This window comes from Brachyhypopomus gauderio, unplaced genomic scaffold (assembly GCF_052324685.1).
Source record: "Brachyhypopomus gauderio isolate BG-103 unplaced genomic scaffold, BGAUD_0.2 sc49, whole genome shotgun sequence".
Taxonomy (NCBI): Eukaryota; Metazoa; Chordata; class Actinopteri; order Gymnotiformes; family Hypopomidae; genus Brachyhypopomus; species Brachyhypopomus gauderio.
The window spans coordinates 118627-131666 of record NW_027506874.1 but is presented as its reverse complement, the minus strand read 5'-3'; the positions used below and the strand labels follow the sequence as shown (position 1 = coordinate 131666).

The 13040-nt window shown below is 42.2% G+C and overlaps 2 protein-coding genes across 7 annotated transcripts in view; both read right to left on the bottom strand.

Moving 5' to 3' along the window:
• Positions 1 to 5597, bottom strand: part of LOC143487705 (NLR family CARD domain-containing protein 3-like) — a 43538-nt gene extending 37941 nt beyond the window's left edge. The window contains exons 1-3 of the mRNA XM_076986801.1: positions 5395 to 5597; positions 495 to 706; positions 149 to 223 (exon numbers count right to left, since the gene is read on the bottom strand). Of these exons, the coding sequence (XP_076842916.1) occupies positions 149 to 223; positions 495 to 627 (208 nt within the window). The 5' untranslated portion in view covers positions 628 to 706; positions 5395 to 5597. The remainder of the gene's footprint in view (positions 1 to 148; positions 224 to 494; positions 707 to 5394) is intronic.
• The window catches only part of LOC143487703 (NACHT, LRR and PYD domains-containing protein 3-like), a 267073-nt gene that overhangs the window by 158380 nt on the left and 95653 nt on the right, over positions 1 to 13040 (bottom strand). The gene's annotated exons all lie outside the window — the stretch shown is intronic.

Below are 13040 nucleotides of genomic sequence, written 5' to 3'. Positions count from 1 at the left end.
TGCTTGTTTTTCTGTCGGCTTTAGTGTTCGTAGTATCAAGTGATTTATTCTTTATGTCTATTCTATCTTAGTGCTTGTTGGTTTCTCGTCTTGATGAACATAAGAATACAAAACAACCACGAGTTCCCGTTTAGCATACAACTGTTACCGGTAGTAATAATGCCTCCCAATCCCTCTCCTCTCCCTGTCAGCACAGCTGGGCTTCCAGAGGTTACTGGAGCCCCTGTAAATAAAACGTGTTCAGATCAAATTTGTGTGACCACCCTGTGCCTTGAATTCTTCCAGGTCCACTTGCACAAAGTCAGACATTTTGTAGAATTACAGTCAGGAGTCTGATTAATCAATGATACCAAACAGCTGATAATGATCTTAGAAAGAAGATTTACAACTGTGAGAATTATATTCATGACCTTCGTATATATATAAACCCAGTAATTCTAAATAAATATTAACTGTGGTCTCTGATCATCTCAACATTCAGATTCATCTCTTACCTCCATATATAATGGTCACTGGTGCATTAATCTGATTCCCATGAATCTGAGGAGCACATACGTTGCCTCCTGTTTGAGCTGTGATGTTGGTCTGATCTGTGATGTTGGTCTGTACTGGAGTAGATCCCTCCATCTTCTAATCCAGGGGTCGGCAACCCACGGCTCTACAGCCGCATGCAGCTCTTTGGCGCTACCCTAGCAGCTCCCTGGAGCTTTTTCAAAAATGTTTGAAAATGTAAAAAGATGGGGGAGAGAAATGTATTTTTTGTTTTAATATAGTTTTTGTAGGAGACAAACATGACACCAACATTCTTAACGAAATTAAATTTCAACATTTATGTCAACGAAGATTTGCGTCGTAGCCTGCGACACACATTTCTATTAGCATGGCGAGAAAGCTCAGCTTGGCCAAAGCCACAAATGGAGCGAAATTGAAAGCCTCCCAACACCCGCGAAACTTGTCTATGACACATGAATGCTCTTCCTGACAATTATAGGAACATGAAGACATGCATTTGGGGTATTATCCATCTTTGGATCAACGTACTTGTGTGAACAGATATTTTCAAACATGAACTACATCAAATCAAAATATCGCACCCGCCTCACAGATGAGAGTTTGCAGTCCTGCATCAAGATTAAAGTTACATCTTACATGCCCGATGTTGAGAAGCTGACCAGTGATGTCAGAAAACAGAAGTCACATTATGTCAGGGTTGCCAACTCTCACGCATTGAGCGTGAGACACACGCATTTGACCGTCTTCACACGCTCTCATGCCACACTTCCGATTTCTCATGCCGAAACAAAATGTAGTTTATTTTTCTCTGATCTACATCTATGATTCAACGAGTTACTAGTTCGCAAACCACTGGCGAACGATCGATCGCGATATAATACTTAATTTGTGTCCATTTTACACCCCATCCCCCCAAAAGATTAAATCTCACTCCAAGTGATCTTGAAAAGTTGGCAAAAGTTGTATCTAACTTAGCCATTTTGATAGTAGGCTAATATAGATACATACATGATGTTGCCTTCATTATAGTGTTGCACGGTATACCGATACTAGAGTAGTATCGCGATACTTCGTCATTAAAAACGGTACTATACCCAGTTTGCTTAGTATCGGTGCTATAGGACTAAGTGCGTTTTTTTTTTTTTTTTAAGAGCAGTATTTTCAAAGAGTGCCACACGGGGGCAGTGTGCGCGTACAGCAGTGCAGCGCTTGCCTCCTCTCTGCAGAATAAGAAGAAACCGTGTACGATGGCTGATAATACAAGCAATATTGCGGACCGTCCTCAGCTTGTTGAAAAACTACACGCACGAAGCGAAATATGGAATTATTTGCATACATTTCAGACAGTCATGGCAACCCCGTGGACACATCAAAACCGGTCTGCAAACGGTGCTTTAAAGCTGTACCAACCAAAGGAGCCAATCGATTCTTTTTACATAAAATGCGCTTTCGTTTGACCCACCCAAGGTGCCGTAATGCACAGAACAGTTGGTGGTAATGCTGAAATGGCAGCTAAAACAAACGCAGTGTGTTCGCAGCTCGTCTTAATTAAACAAGGAAAGCAGCAGAAGTGCTGTGTGGAAATACTTTGGATTCGAAGCAGATACAGATGGAAAACCGAAGGACATGAACAAGCCAGTTTGTAGGCGGTGCTTTCGGAACATTTCCACGAAGGGCGCTAAAGCCTGGTTTATACTTGACGTGCCGCGAGCAGCGCGAGGGTCCGCGCGGTAAAAATGATGTAATCGCGGTAGCCTCACGTGCTGTCAATTCGCGAGGTCGTGCACCTCTAGAATTTTGTAACTTAGCGCGCGCCGCAGCGCAATGAACAGTCATGTTTGTAGGATTCATACACCAACAAGGTGGAATTAAAGCACTTGTCACTTTCAAGGTACATTTCAATATTTCCCAGCACGTTAAACTTTAGTTTATTTATACATATACTCGAAATTATTCGCTTTTTTTATCACATTATTTAATGGTTGTTTATTTTCAAAACGCCCAATTTTAACGTCTTCACGTTCTCTCATGTTTCGTCCTGGAATTACAAGAGGCTCGTATTTGTTAACGTAATACAAGAGAACGGTTCAGTCAGACAGCTATTTGTTTCAAGCATTTTCAAGCACGCGGACAAGGTGTGCAGACTCGCGCTACGGTCACTCGCGAAAGTTTAAACCTAGCTTAACACAACGAATCTGGCCAAACACCTGAAGGCACGCATATTTGTACAAAACATTCCAAGAGGTTGGTGATTATTCCCATTTCTAGTATTATAGCATACAAAATTATGTGTCCGATTATGGTATCCTAGCAAATGTCATATTCTTGGTTTAAGAGCCGTAAGTGCGACAGCATACAGGGAGAAAAAAAGAGTGATCGTACTACAATGGATCAATCATCTATGAATACTGAACTCTAATACTGAAGTTTTAGTTACTTAAAGAGTTAAAGTTGTTTAAAGTATACTTAAAATACACTTTTTGCACTAGCCTTTTTTAACTTCTAAATGTGAATTCCAGAGTGCACTACTATTATTTATGTTAATTTATATTAATGTGCAATTATTTATTTTTCTGTTTTAATGTGGTAGGGACTACACCTTTTATTTATTTGACATTTGTGAAACAAAATACAATATTCATTTGTTTGTTTATAAAAAATAAATAAAAAGCCTTTAAAACGGAGCACAGTATCTGACTTTGGTATCGAAAATTGTATTGAATTTCAATACTTTTTAAAGTATCGTATCGAAGTTGTAATTCTTAGTATCGTGACAACACTACTTCATTATAAGGCTTATATAAGGCTTTTAATTTTTTGCGGCTCCAGACACATTTGTTTTTTTCGTCCAATATGGCTCTTTCAACATTTTGGGTTGCCGACCCCTGTTCTAATCAAATGTTACTTCACCAACACCACTACACATCAACATATGAGGATGGCATTAAATAAGTTAGTGTATGTGAAACAGCACCACCCAGAGTATGACACAGGTCAGTGTGTCTAACAGTTTGTTTATTCACCGAGATCTGCAGTCAGCATTATTAAATAGTAAACAAACAGCAAATTATATTTTTATATTTTTTTATATAGGATATGTTTGTAGATGGTTGGCTGTGAGCAGGTTCATATTATTAGTACACAGTTCAATCCCATAATAAAGGTTCTTTCACATACAAATACATTAATTCAGAACCCATCAAATGATGTTTCCAGTAATCTTTTAAATTTAAGATTAGAGAAAAAACTGAACTGGTAAATAAATTTACTGATGACGGTCTACCACTCCATTAGCTCCTCCCCTAATGATGATGATATATCTCTCCTCATTAGCTCCTCCCCTAATGATGATGGTATATCTCTCCTCATTAGCTCCTCCCCTACTGATGATGGTGTAACTCTCCTCATTAGCTCCTCCCCTACTTATGATGATATAACTTTCCTCATTAGCTCCTCCTCCTCCTCCATACTCCACTGTATATACACTGTACTGCAGGAGTGGCCAACCTGTGGCTTGCGCGCCGCATGCGGCTCTTTGCCTGGTTTCATGCGGCTCCCCAGCCGGTCCGCGCGCTCACCTGCACAAACGGTCTGTGCCAGGTCCCGGTTACCTCATCACCTCTGAGGGCGACACACTATGTTCCTGCTGCGCGGTCTGTTTACAAGCCTAGCGAGCCGCTAATACTTTTTAAAACACGCATTTGACTGTCTTCACACGAGTTACTAATTCGTCAACTACTGGCGATCGATCGATCGCGATATAATACTTATTTTTTGTCCATTACACACGTCAACAATCTACGCTCGCCACCCCCCCCATGTCCATGTACGATGTGGCTCTTTGCCATAACACAATAAAAAAAAGTGGCTCCTGGTCTCTGACGGGTTGGCCAACCCTGCTGTACTGTATCATACTGTATATACTGAATATACTCTGTACTGTACCATACTGTATGTACTCTGTACTGTGTCATACTGTCTGTACTGTATAATACAGTATGATACAGTTCAGAGTACATGCAGTATTGTAATGTTCTAGCCACATACAGATAAGTGGGCAAACACAAAAGCTGAGAGAACAAGGGTTTATTGGCCTTTTCAGAGTCTTTCTCTACTGAAGGGACACAAGGGGACACATAGTCAATCTGTAAAGAAGAATTACACTGATGCTTAGGACACAGTGACATACAAACCAGCCAGATTAACACTAAACACAATAACTTTCAGTACAAATAGTGACATACAAACCAGCCAGATTAACACTAAACACAATAACTTTCAGTACAAATAGTGACATACAAACCAGTCAGATTAACACTAAACACAATAACTTTCAGTACAAATAGTGACATACAAACCAGCCAGATTAACACTAAACACAATAACTTTCAGTACAAATAGTGACATACAAACCAGTCAGATTAACACTAAACACAATAACTTTCAGTACAAATAGTGACATACAAACCAGCCAGATTAACACTAAACACAATAACTTTCAGTACAAATAGTGACATACAAACCAGCCAGATTAACACTAAACACAATAACTTTCAGTACAAATAGTGACATACAAACCAGCCAGATTAACACTAAGCAGAATAACTTCCAGTACAAATAGTGACATACAAACCAGCCAGATTAACACTAAACAGAATAACTTTCAATACAAACACGTGAAGAGACTTAATAGACAGTACGATAGACACCAGTGATCAGTTATGACAAGTACACATTGGAACAGACACCAGGCAGCATATCAAACATTAGGACAAACGAACACCGAAACAGACTAAAGGTAGAGACAACAGAAACTAAGAGTAACACACAAGACAAGCGCACAAAACGTAGAGGGGAAACAGGACAAATCTAACGACTTACCTAATCTACCGACTTCACTGAAGAACACAAGGGGCACCAGGCTGTAGGAACTAAACAACACAGAGGAAAACAGAACACTAAACTGATAGAGAGGACAGAGAGGAACTAAAACACAAACCGGAATACAAAGGGAATAAATATGGAAGCAAGAGTCCAGGAAACTGTCAAACAGAGGAAACGCAAAAGGAGAACAACAATCAATGAGCGTCCAGGCTGGAGTGAGAATGAGGGGATTAAATACACGATAAAGTATGACGCAGAAGTTGGTTACTTGTTATTCGCAGTTTCAGATTCATTTGGTTACTTATTTGCTTTGGTTACAGCTCTTTATTCGATGGCTAGTTGGTTCCTTATTCAAAAAGGGTGTGTTCACGATGCGTGTTTGCTGCGCACTTTGTTTAAAAGAGGTAGATTAAACAAACAAGCATAGGAGCATACATTTAAGAGGTTATTGTTTCCCATACTGATTTTGTGAATGTAGAAAAAAACATTAAAATATAATGAAAGCATTTACACCATTTGTAAAATGGTTTCTATTTCAAGTTGTTCCAATTGTATGCAATTTGTACATGATGATTGAATTCGTCAGCATTTCTAACGTAAGGAAACATATTCTTAGATTTGAAAACTAAAAACACAGAAATGCTGTTCTAGAACACAAAATCAGAAGAAGAAATACCAGCACACAACATGGCATATTGAGCAGTGGGCATATAGGTGAACAAATTTAAAGGGGCAGTTTCAAAGGCTTATTGAAGACCTTATTGATGGTGGGCCAGAGAAATAACAAATGCATCATGAAGATCAGGTCACTCCCTAAGAGAGGAACCTGATTTTATCCTGATCCAACATCATTTTATACCTCAAATCTAACTGGAAACATGACATATTGAGTATGCGCACAGGTGAAATGGTTCAGAGGGCAAATTTCAGAGGCTTTCTGTATGCCTATAAGGCATCGGGCCAGACAAGCAACACATGCATCATACATAACACGTTACTATCTGTAAGAGGAATGTGTGATGTGTTTGCCTCCATAATGTGACACCGGGACAGAGGCAGCAGGAGACAGAGGCTGTGAGCGAAAGACTTTTTATTATCCATACTTAGAATAACACAAATACTCAGGACACTTGGTAGGACAATGTGGTTGAAATTCTGTAACCCTTAAATGGTGAGCACCATTAAAGCCAGAAGCAGTTGGGTAAGATAATAAAGTACAATGATTTATTTAACAAAGTATGGATTAATCCAGAGATGTCAGTTACATACACACAAGGCGTCTGTCACAGAGAGCTAATTCCCCTCTCAAAACTCTCATCTCTTATACTTTAATCATCAATACACACAGTGTCCACGAGGTGAACATGAGGTGATTCACTAAGTGTGATTGGGTAAACATGACAATTAACACTGATTTGACAGATGTCTATTAGCCTCTCCCCCCGCATGCCCCCTCCACACTCAGCATCCACGTGATGGCGTGATGGACTGAGTCTCGCCGTGGTCCCTTCCATGTTTAGGAACATCAGAGGAACATCAGATTAGGAGAGAGCTGAGGACGTCCAGAGAGAATAAAATACACTTCTGAGGCCTACTGAAGCTATGATTAACACACATATATGCAAAGGGCCCTAACACATCTAATGTGTTTAATATATACTAATAAAGCCTGGCATAAAGCGAAATCATAAAATTCCCATCACATGTAATATGACCTCTCTTTCTCCGGTGGGTCAGAACCATTGCAGCAGCGTTCTGAACTCACTCTCCACGAATTCAACCACTCTGGAGCACCGTGAAGATTTGGATGGTATATTCACATATATAGACAACTGCTTTGATAGAATTATCATGAGCAATGCAGGTAAGACGCCATCGACCAAGAGAAGCTGAAGCTTCCGAAGTGCTGAAGCTTCCCCAGGAGCGGCCACCCCACACACCTGTAGCACGGCGGACATTCTGGAGTCTATAAACAGCAAAGTGTCCAGGTTTGATGCGCGCCTGGCGCTGGTGGAAATTCTCCACCAAGAGTTTCAGGCCTTGCGTGAGTCAGTGGAGTTCAGCCAGCAGCAAGTAGAGGCACTCGCTGCAGAAAACACGGTTCTTAGAGAGTCGGTGAAATCGCTCACCGAGGGAATGACCCAACTCTCGGAAGAAAACAAAAAAAATCTAAGAAACGGTCATCGATCTCCAGTCTCGTAGCATGAGAGACAATTTATTATTTTCAGGTATTCTGGAGAAGGCAGACGAAGACCCTGAGACTATGGTAAAAACATTTATACAAAATCACTTGAAAATCTCAGAGGCCACCGTCAAAAACATCAGTTTTCACCACGTTCACCGCCTGGGGGGGAAGCGGCCAGATGTGCGAAGACCCAGACCGATCGTGGCCAAGTTTGAACACTACAAACATAAAGAACTGCTAAAGAGCCGCGGCCGGGAGCTGAAAGGAACCAACTTCAGCATCAACGACCAGTTCCCCAAAGAGATCCTGGAGCGACGCAAGGTCTTGTTCCCCATCCGCAAGAGTTTCATTCAAGCAGGTTCCCGGGCTGTAATCTCAGTGGACAAACTCTACGTGAACGGTCAACTTTACCGCGACACAAACAACACCATGGCTGTTCTAAACAGGTGAACTGTATCAACACCGACACCGACGCCAACTCTTTATGACACATTACTTTTCGCCTAGAACAATAAGACATGTCCAAGTTTAAATAACTAATGCCGGTCTAATTAGCATTGTACCGTATGCTTTCCTTCATAAGTCTTAATTGTTCACTCTTTTTTTTTATGTATATGCACTTTTCAGTCACCTTTTCCCTTTCCCTCTCCGTTTCTCTTTCTACACTCACCCAGCGATTTGTTCACCCACTTTCAAGACTGCAATGTGTTGTATGCGCACACACACAAAGGCAGGAATACAAAACAGACACACACATAGACATACAGCACAATCTCACACTAACACACAGGAGACACACACACACACGACCGATTCATGCTGGCACAGACACATACACACAGACATATAGCGCAGACACATACACGAAACATACAACACAGGCATACAACACAGATGTGCAACACACACACCTTTAGCAACCATCCAACACTCAAACAAGTAGTTTTAACATTAGTTCACTGAAGTTTGTCACATGGAATGTACGTGGAACTGATTCGAGGGAAAACAGATTGAAAACTTTTAATCGCCTAAACGACTTACAAGCAGATATTGTCTTTCTACAGGAAACACATGTGTCCAAAACACCTACATACACACTGACCTCTCCTCAGTTCCCACATTCGTACTCAGCCTGTTACAACTCAAAACAAAGGGGGGTGGCCATATTAATTAACAAAAGGATAAGCTTTTCCATTAGCAACAATATAACAGATCCAGATGGTAGATACATAATACTTAACCTGTCCATTCTAAATATGCGTTTATGTTTTGCTAACATATATGGGCCAAATGTTGACGACCCCTCCATTTTCCACAATATTTTCACTGCACTCTCTGATCACTCTGACACCAAACTAATAATAGGAGGAGACTTCAACTTGGTACTTGATCCAGATATTGACAGGCTCAGTACAGCAGTGAGTCAAAGGAACTGGCAGTCTGCAGACACCCTAAAACAATATATGAACGATTTTGGGCTCTCTGATCACCCCACATCACACCACCCCACTCTCCGGGATTACACCTTCTTTTCGGCAGTACACCACTCACATTCTTGTTTAGACAACTTCTTAGTTAGCAATTCCATTATGACAGATGTCACAGACACCCATATTCATCCTATCACTATCAGTGACCATGCACCGACCGGTCTGTCTCTCTTTGACACAGAAAAGAACCACACCAGCAACTAGGAACTGGAGATTAAATACATCATTACTTAAGGAACAAGATTTCATTAATTACTTCAAAAAAGAATGGGCAACATATTTAGAATATAACGATCTACCAGGAACCTCACCGTGTGTTCTTTGGGAAGCAGGGAAGGCAGTAATGCGGGGGAAAATAATATCCTACTGCACACATAAGAAAAAGACAGAAAAAACACTGGTATTAGAATTGGAAGAAAAATTAAAATCTTTAGAAGCTGCCCATGCTGCTTCACCACAAGAATACACACTAAACAAGCTGAGGAAACTCAAACTGGAATTAAATGAAACAAACGATAAAAATACACAATTTTTACTGCAAAGGCTGTGTTGACAGAATTTTCAACATGGCAATAAATCTTTTACTTTAAATCTTTTACTTTTACTAACTGTCACTCTCCGTCGCTCTTTTCCGAGTATCTCTCAGAGTATCTTTATACTCTCTTTATACTATCTTTATACCTTTATACTCTCCGAGTATCTTTTCTTACAGAGAGACCCCGGTTGTTGTGATGGAGAATTTCCACAACAATTTTGGCGACCCAGATGGGACCTCCTGAGTGAAGATCTGGCTCTTCAGAGGTACTTCATCAGTGTGAATTGTGGTTTTAGATGCCTGCTGTGCTGCAGGTCACTCAGACGCCATAGTGTTTTATCCACGCTTCGTGGATTAACATAAGGAAGAGAGTAGAGCCGCTGATACTAAGACAGGATAGTCTAGTATCATAAGATCTCAGTTGCAGTGAGGCTGGCTGAGCACTTATGGTGACGACCATAAATAGCGTAAGGGGATAACTAGACGAGGGTCATTATTAGTCTAGGGAAAATCGTACCAGTACGTGAAGAATTAGGCGCCCAGCACAGTAGTTTGTGGCGAGTTCAGCACAAAATCAGGCCTAAATTTAATCCCAAATTACATAAAGTCTCTCTGTAAGAACTGAAAAAATAGGGAACAGAAACACAAAACACAGTAAGGGGAAGCCTGAAGATGTTGCAATAAAATACACACCACCCCAATGTAAACACACCACAATGTTAATTTTATGATAACTTATTATGGCTCAGAAAGTGTTGAACAGTTTTCAAAATTGGTTTTGCATTTTGGTTTTCCAGCCAAAGGGTCACTTAGCTTAGAACATTTAAAAGTGCTAAGGGATAGACTGGCTGGAGGGGAAAAACAAGCCTGTCCACACACAACCACCAACACCACAAGAAGAGTGACGGGTCCACGAACAACTACCAACTCCACAAGAAGAGCAGCAGAGCCAGAAACCTGCCTGTGTAGAAGCCTGTGTAGATGCCTGTGTAGATGCCTGTGTAGAAGCCTGTGTAGATGCCTGTGTAGAAGCCTGTGTAGATGCCTGTGTAGATGCCTGTGTAGATGCCTGTGTAGATGCCTGTGTAGAAGCCTGCCTACAGCGAGGACGACACAGAGAGTGAGCAGGAAACAGGAGAAGAACAAGGCCGCGGGCTCACACAGACAGGGGCCAAGTTTCGCAACACAGGCCTCATCAGAAAGAAAAAACAGAAGAAGGAGAGACGAGAGGTCCACCAGATGCCGATGGTGGAGGTGGCAGGCCACAACAGACTCATGTTGGTCCACCGCCCATGGATTATGTCAGACATAATAATAATAATAATAATAATAATAATTTTATTTATGAGCGCCTTTCAGGATACTCAAGGACACTTTACATAGTGTACATAACTTAAGACATAGCACATGCTAAATAAATTAAATCAATAAAATACATTACAATTAAAATTAATTAAGAAATTATATAAGCAATCTCAAAAAGAAACGTTTTAAGTGCTTCTTAAAAACATTAATTGATTGGCAAGAGCGGAGATACAAAGGGATAGAGTTCCATAACACTGAAAGCTCTTTGACCGTACATGCACAGTTTAGTGGAAGGAACTGAGAGCAGATGAGCATCAGCAGACTAGAGAGAGCGAGAAGGACAGTATCTGGACAGCAGACTAGAGAGAGCGAGAAGGACAGTATCTGGACAGACTAGAGAGAGCGAGAAGGACAGTATCTGGACAGACTAGAGAGAGCGAGAAGGACAGTATCTGAACAGACTAGAGAGAGCGAGAAGGACAGTATCTGGAAAGCAGACTAGAGAGAGCGAGAAGGACAGTATCTGGACAGACTAGAGAGAGCGAGAAGGACAGTATCTGGACAGACCAGAGAGAGCGAGAAGGACAGTATCTGGACAGACTAGAGAGAGCGAGAAGGACAGTATCTGAACAGACTAGAGAGAGCGAGAAGGACAGTATCTGGAAAGCAGACTAGAGAGAGCGAGAAGGACAGTATCTGGACAGACTAGAGAGAGCGAGAAGGACAGTATCTGGACAGACCAGAGAGAGCGAGAAGGACAGTATCTGGACAGCAGACTAGAGAGAGCGAGAAGGACAGTATCTGGACAGACTAGAGAGAGCGAGAAGGACAGTATCTGGACAGACCAGAGAGAGCGAGAAGGACAGTATCTGGACAGACTAGAGAGAGCGAGAAGGACAGTATCTGAACAGACTAGAGAGAGCGAGAAGGACAGTATCTGGACAGACCAGAGAGAGCGAGAAGGACAGTATCTGGACAGACTAGAGAGAGCGAGAAGGACAGTATCTGGACAGACTAGAGAGAGCGAGAAGGACAGTATCTGAACAGACTAGAGAGAGCGAGAAGGACAGTATCTGAACAGACTAGAGAGAGCGAGAAGGACAGTATCTGGACAGACTAGAGAGAGCGAGAAGGACAGTATCTGGACAGCAGACTAGAGAGAGCGAGAAGGACAGTATCTGGACAGCAGACTAGAGAGAGCGAGAAGGACAGTATCTGGACAGACTAGAGAGAGCGAGAAGGACAGTATCTGGACACCAGACCAGAGAGAGTGAGGACAGTCAAAGAGGTCATGCGACAGATGGACAACCCTAAAGATGTGGGCGGGGAGAAGTTCGCCAGGCAGGTCCACCAGTGATGCCAAGAATTTACACCTAACACCGGCGAGTTGAGAAGACTGCTGAGGGCTCACCTGAGCCTTGACTGGGGTAAGGTGGCGGGAGACTGGCCACAGGAGGATTTGAGAATGACAGACCCTGAATGGGGGGATGGTGAAAATGTACAATACTGAGCAGCCATGGAGCAGTTGAAGGGCCACATTAAAATGGCCTTCCTACTGCGCCCTGATCCAGTTAGAGTGGCAAGATGCCGACAGGACGATGATGAGACTGTGGAATCATACTTGGATAGACTAGTAGTGCTCCATGAAAGGTATTGTGGCATTGAAAACCCTGGAGAAATGGCCAGAGAAGATGGAGTTCCACATGTATAGGAGACCCTGCTCTGCACAACTTTCCTGAATGGACTGGTGCCCACCTTGCAGAAATCTGTAAAGAAATTATGCATAGGATGGGAAACAGCCCCTATGGTGAAGCTCCTCTCACATGCTCCCCACGCAGAGAACACAGCAAAGCAGAGGAGGAAGATGGGGGCCGCCACCCGGAAACCATGGGTGGGCCCTGAGGCAAGCAAGACCTGGAGATATATGGTGGAGCTGTGGAGGAGCTGGACATTTTGCAAAGTACTGTCCCAATGTTGCGGGGGGAGCGCCCGGGGGTACGGATCAGTCCAACTGACTAAGCCAAGATCAAGAACTGGTGAGACTGGACAGTGCAGGTAAGACACAATTAGTTTTCAATGATGCACACACCACACATATTGATACATTCCAACTGGCAGGAATGAGGAA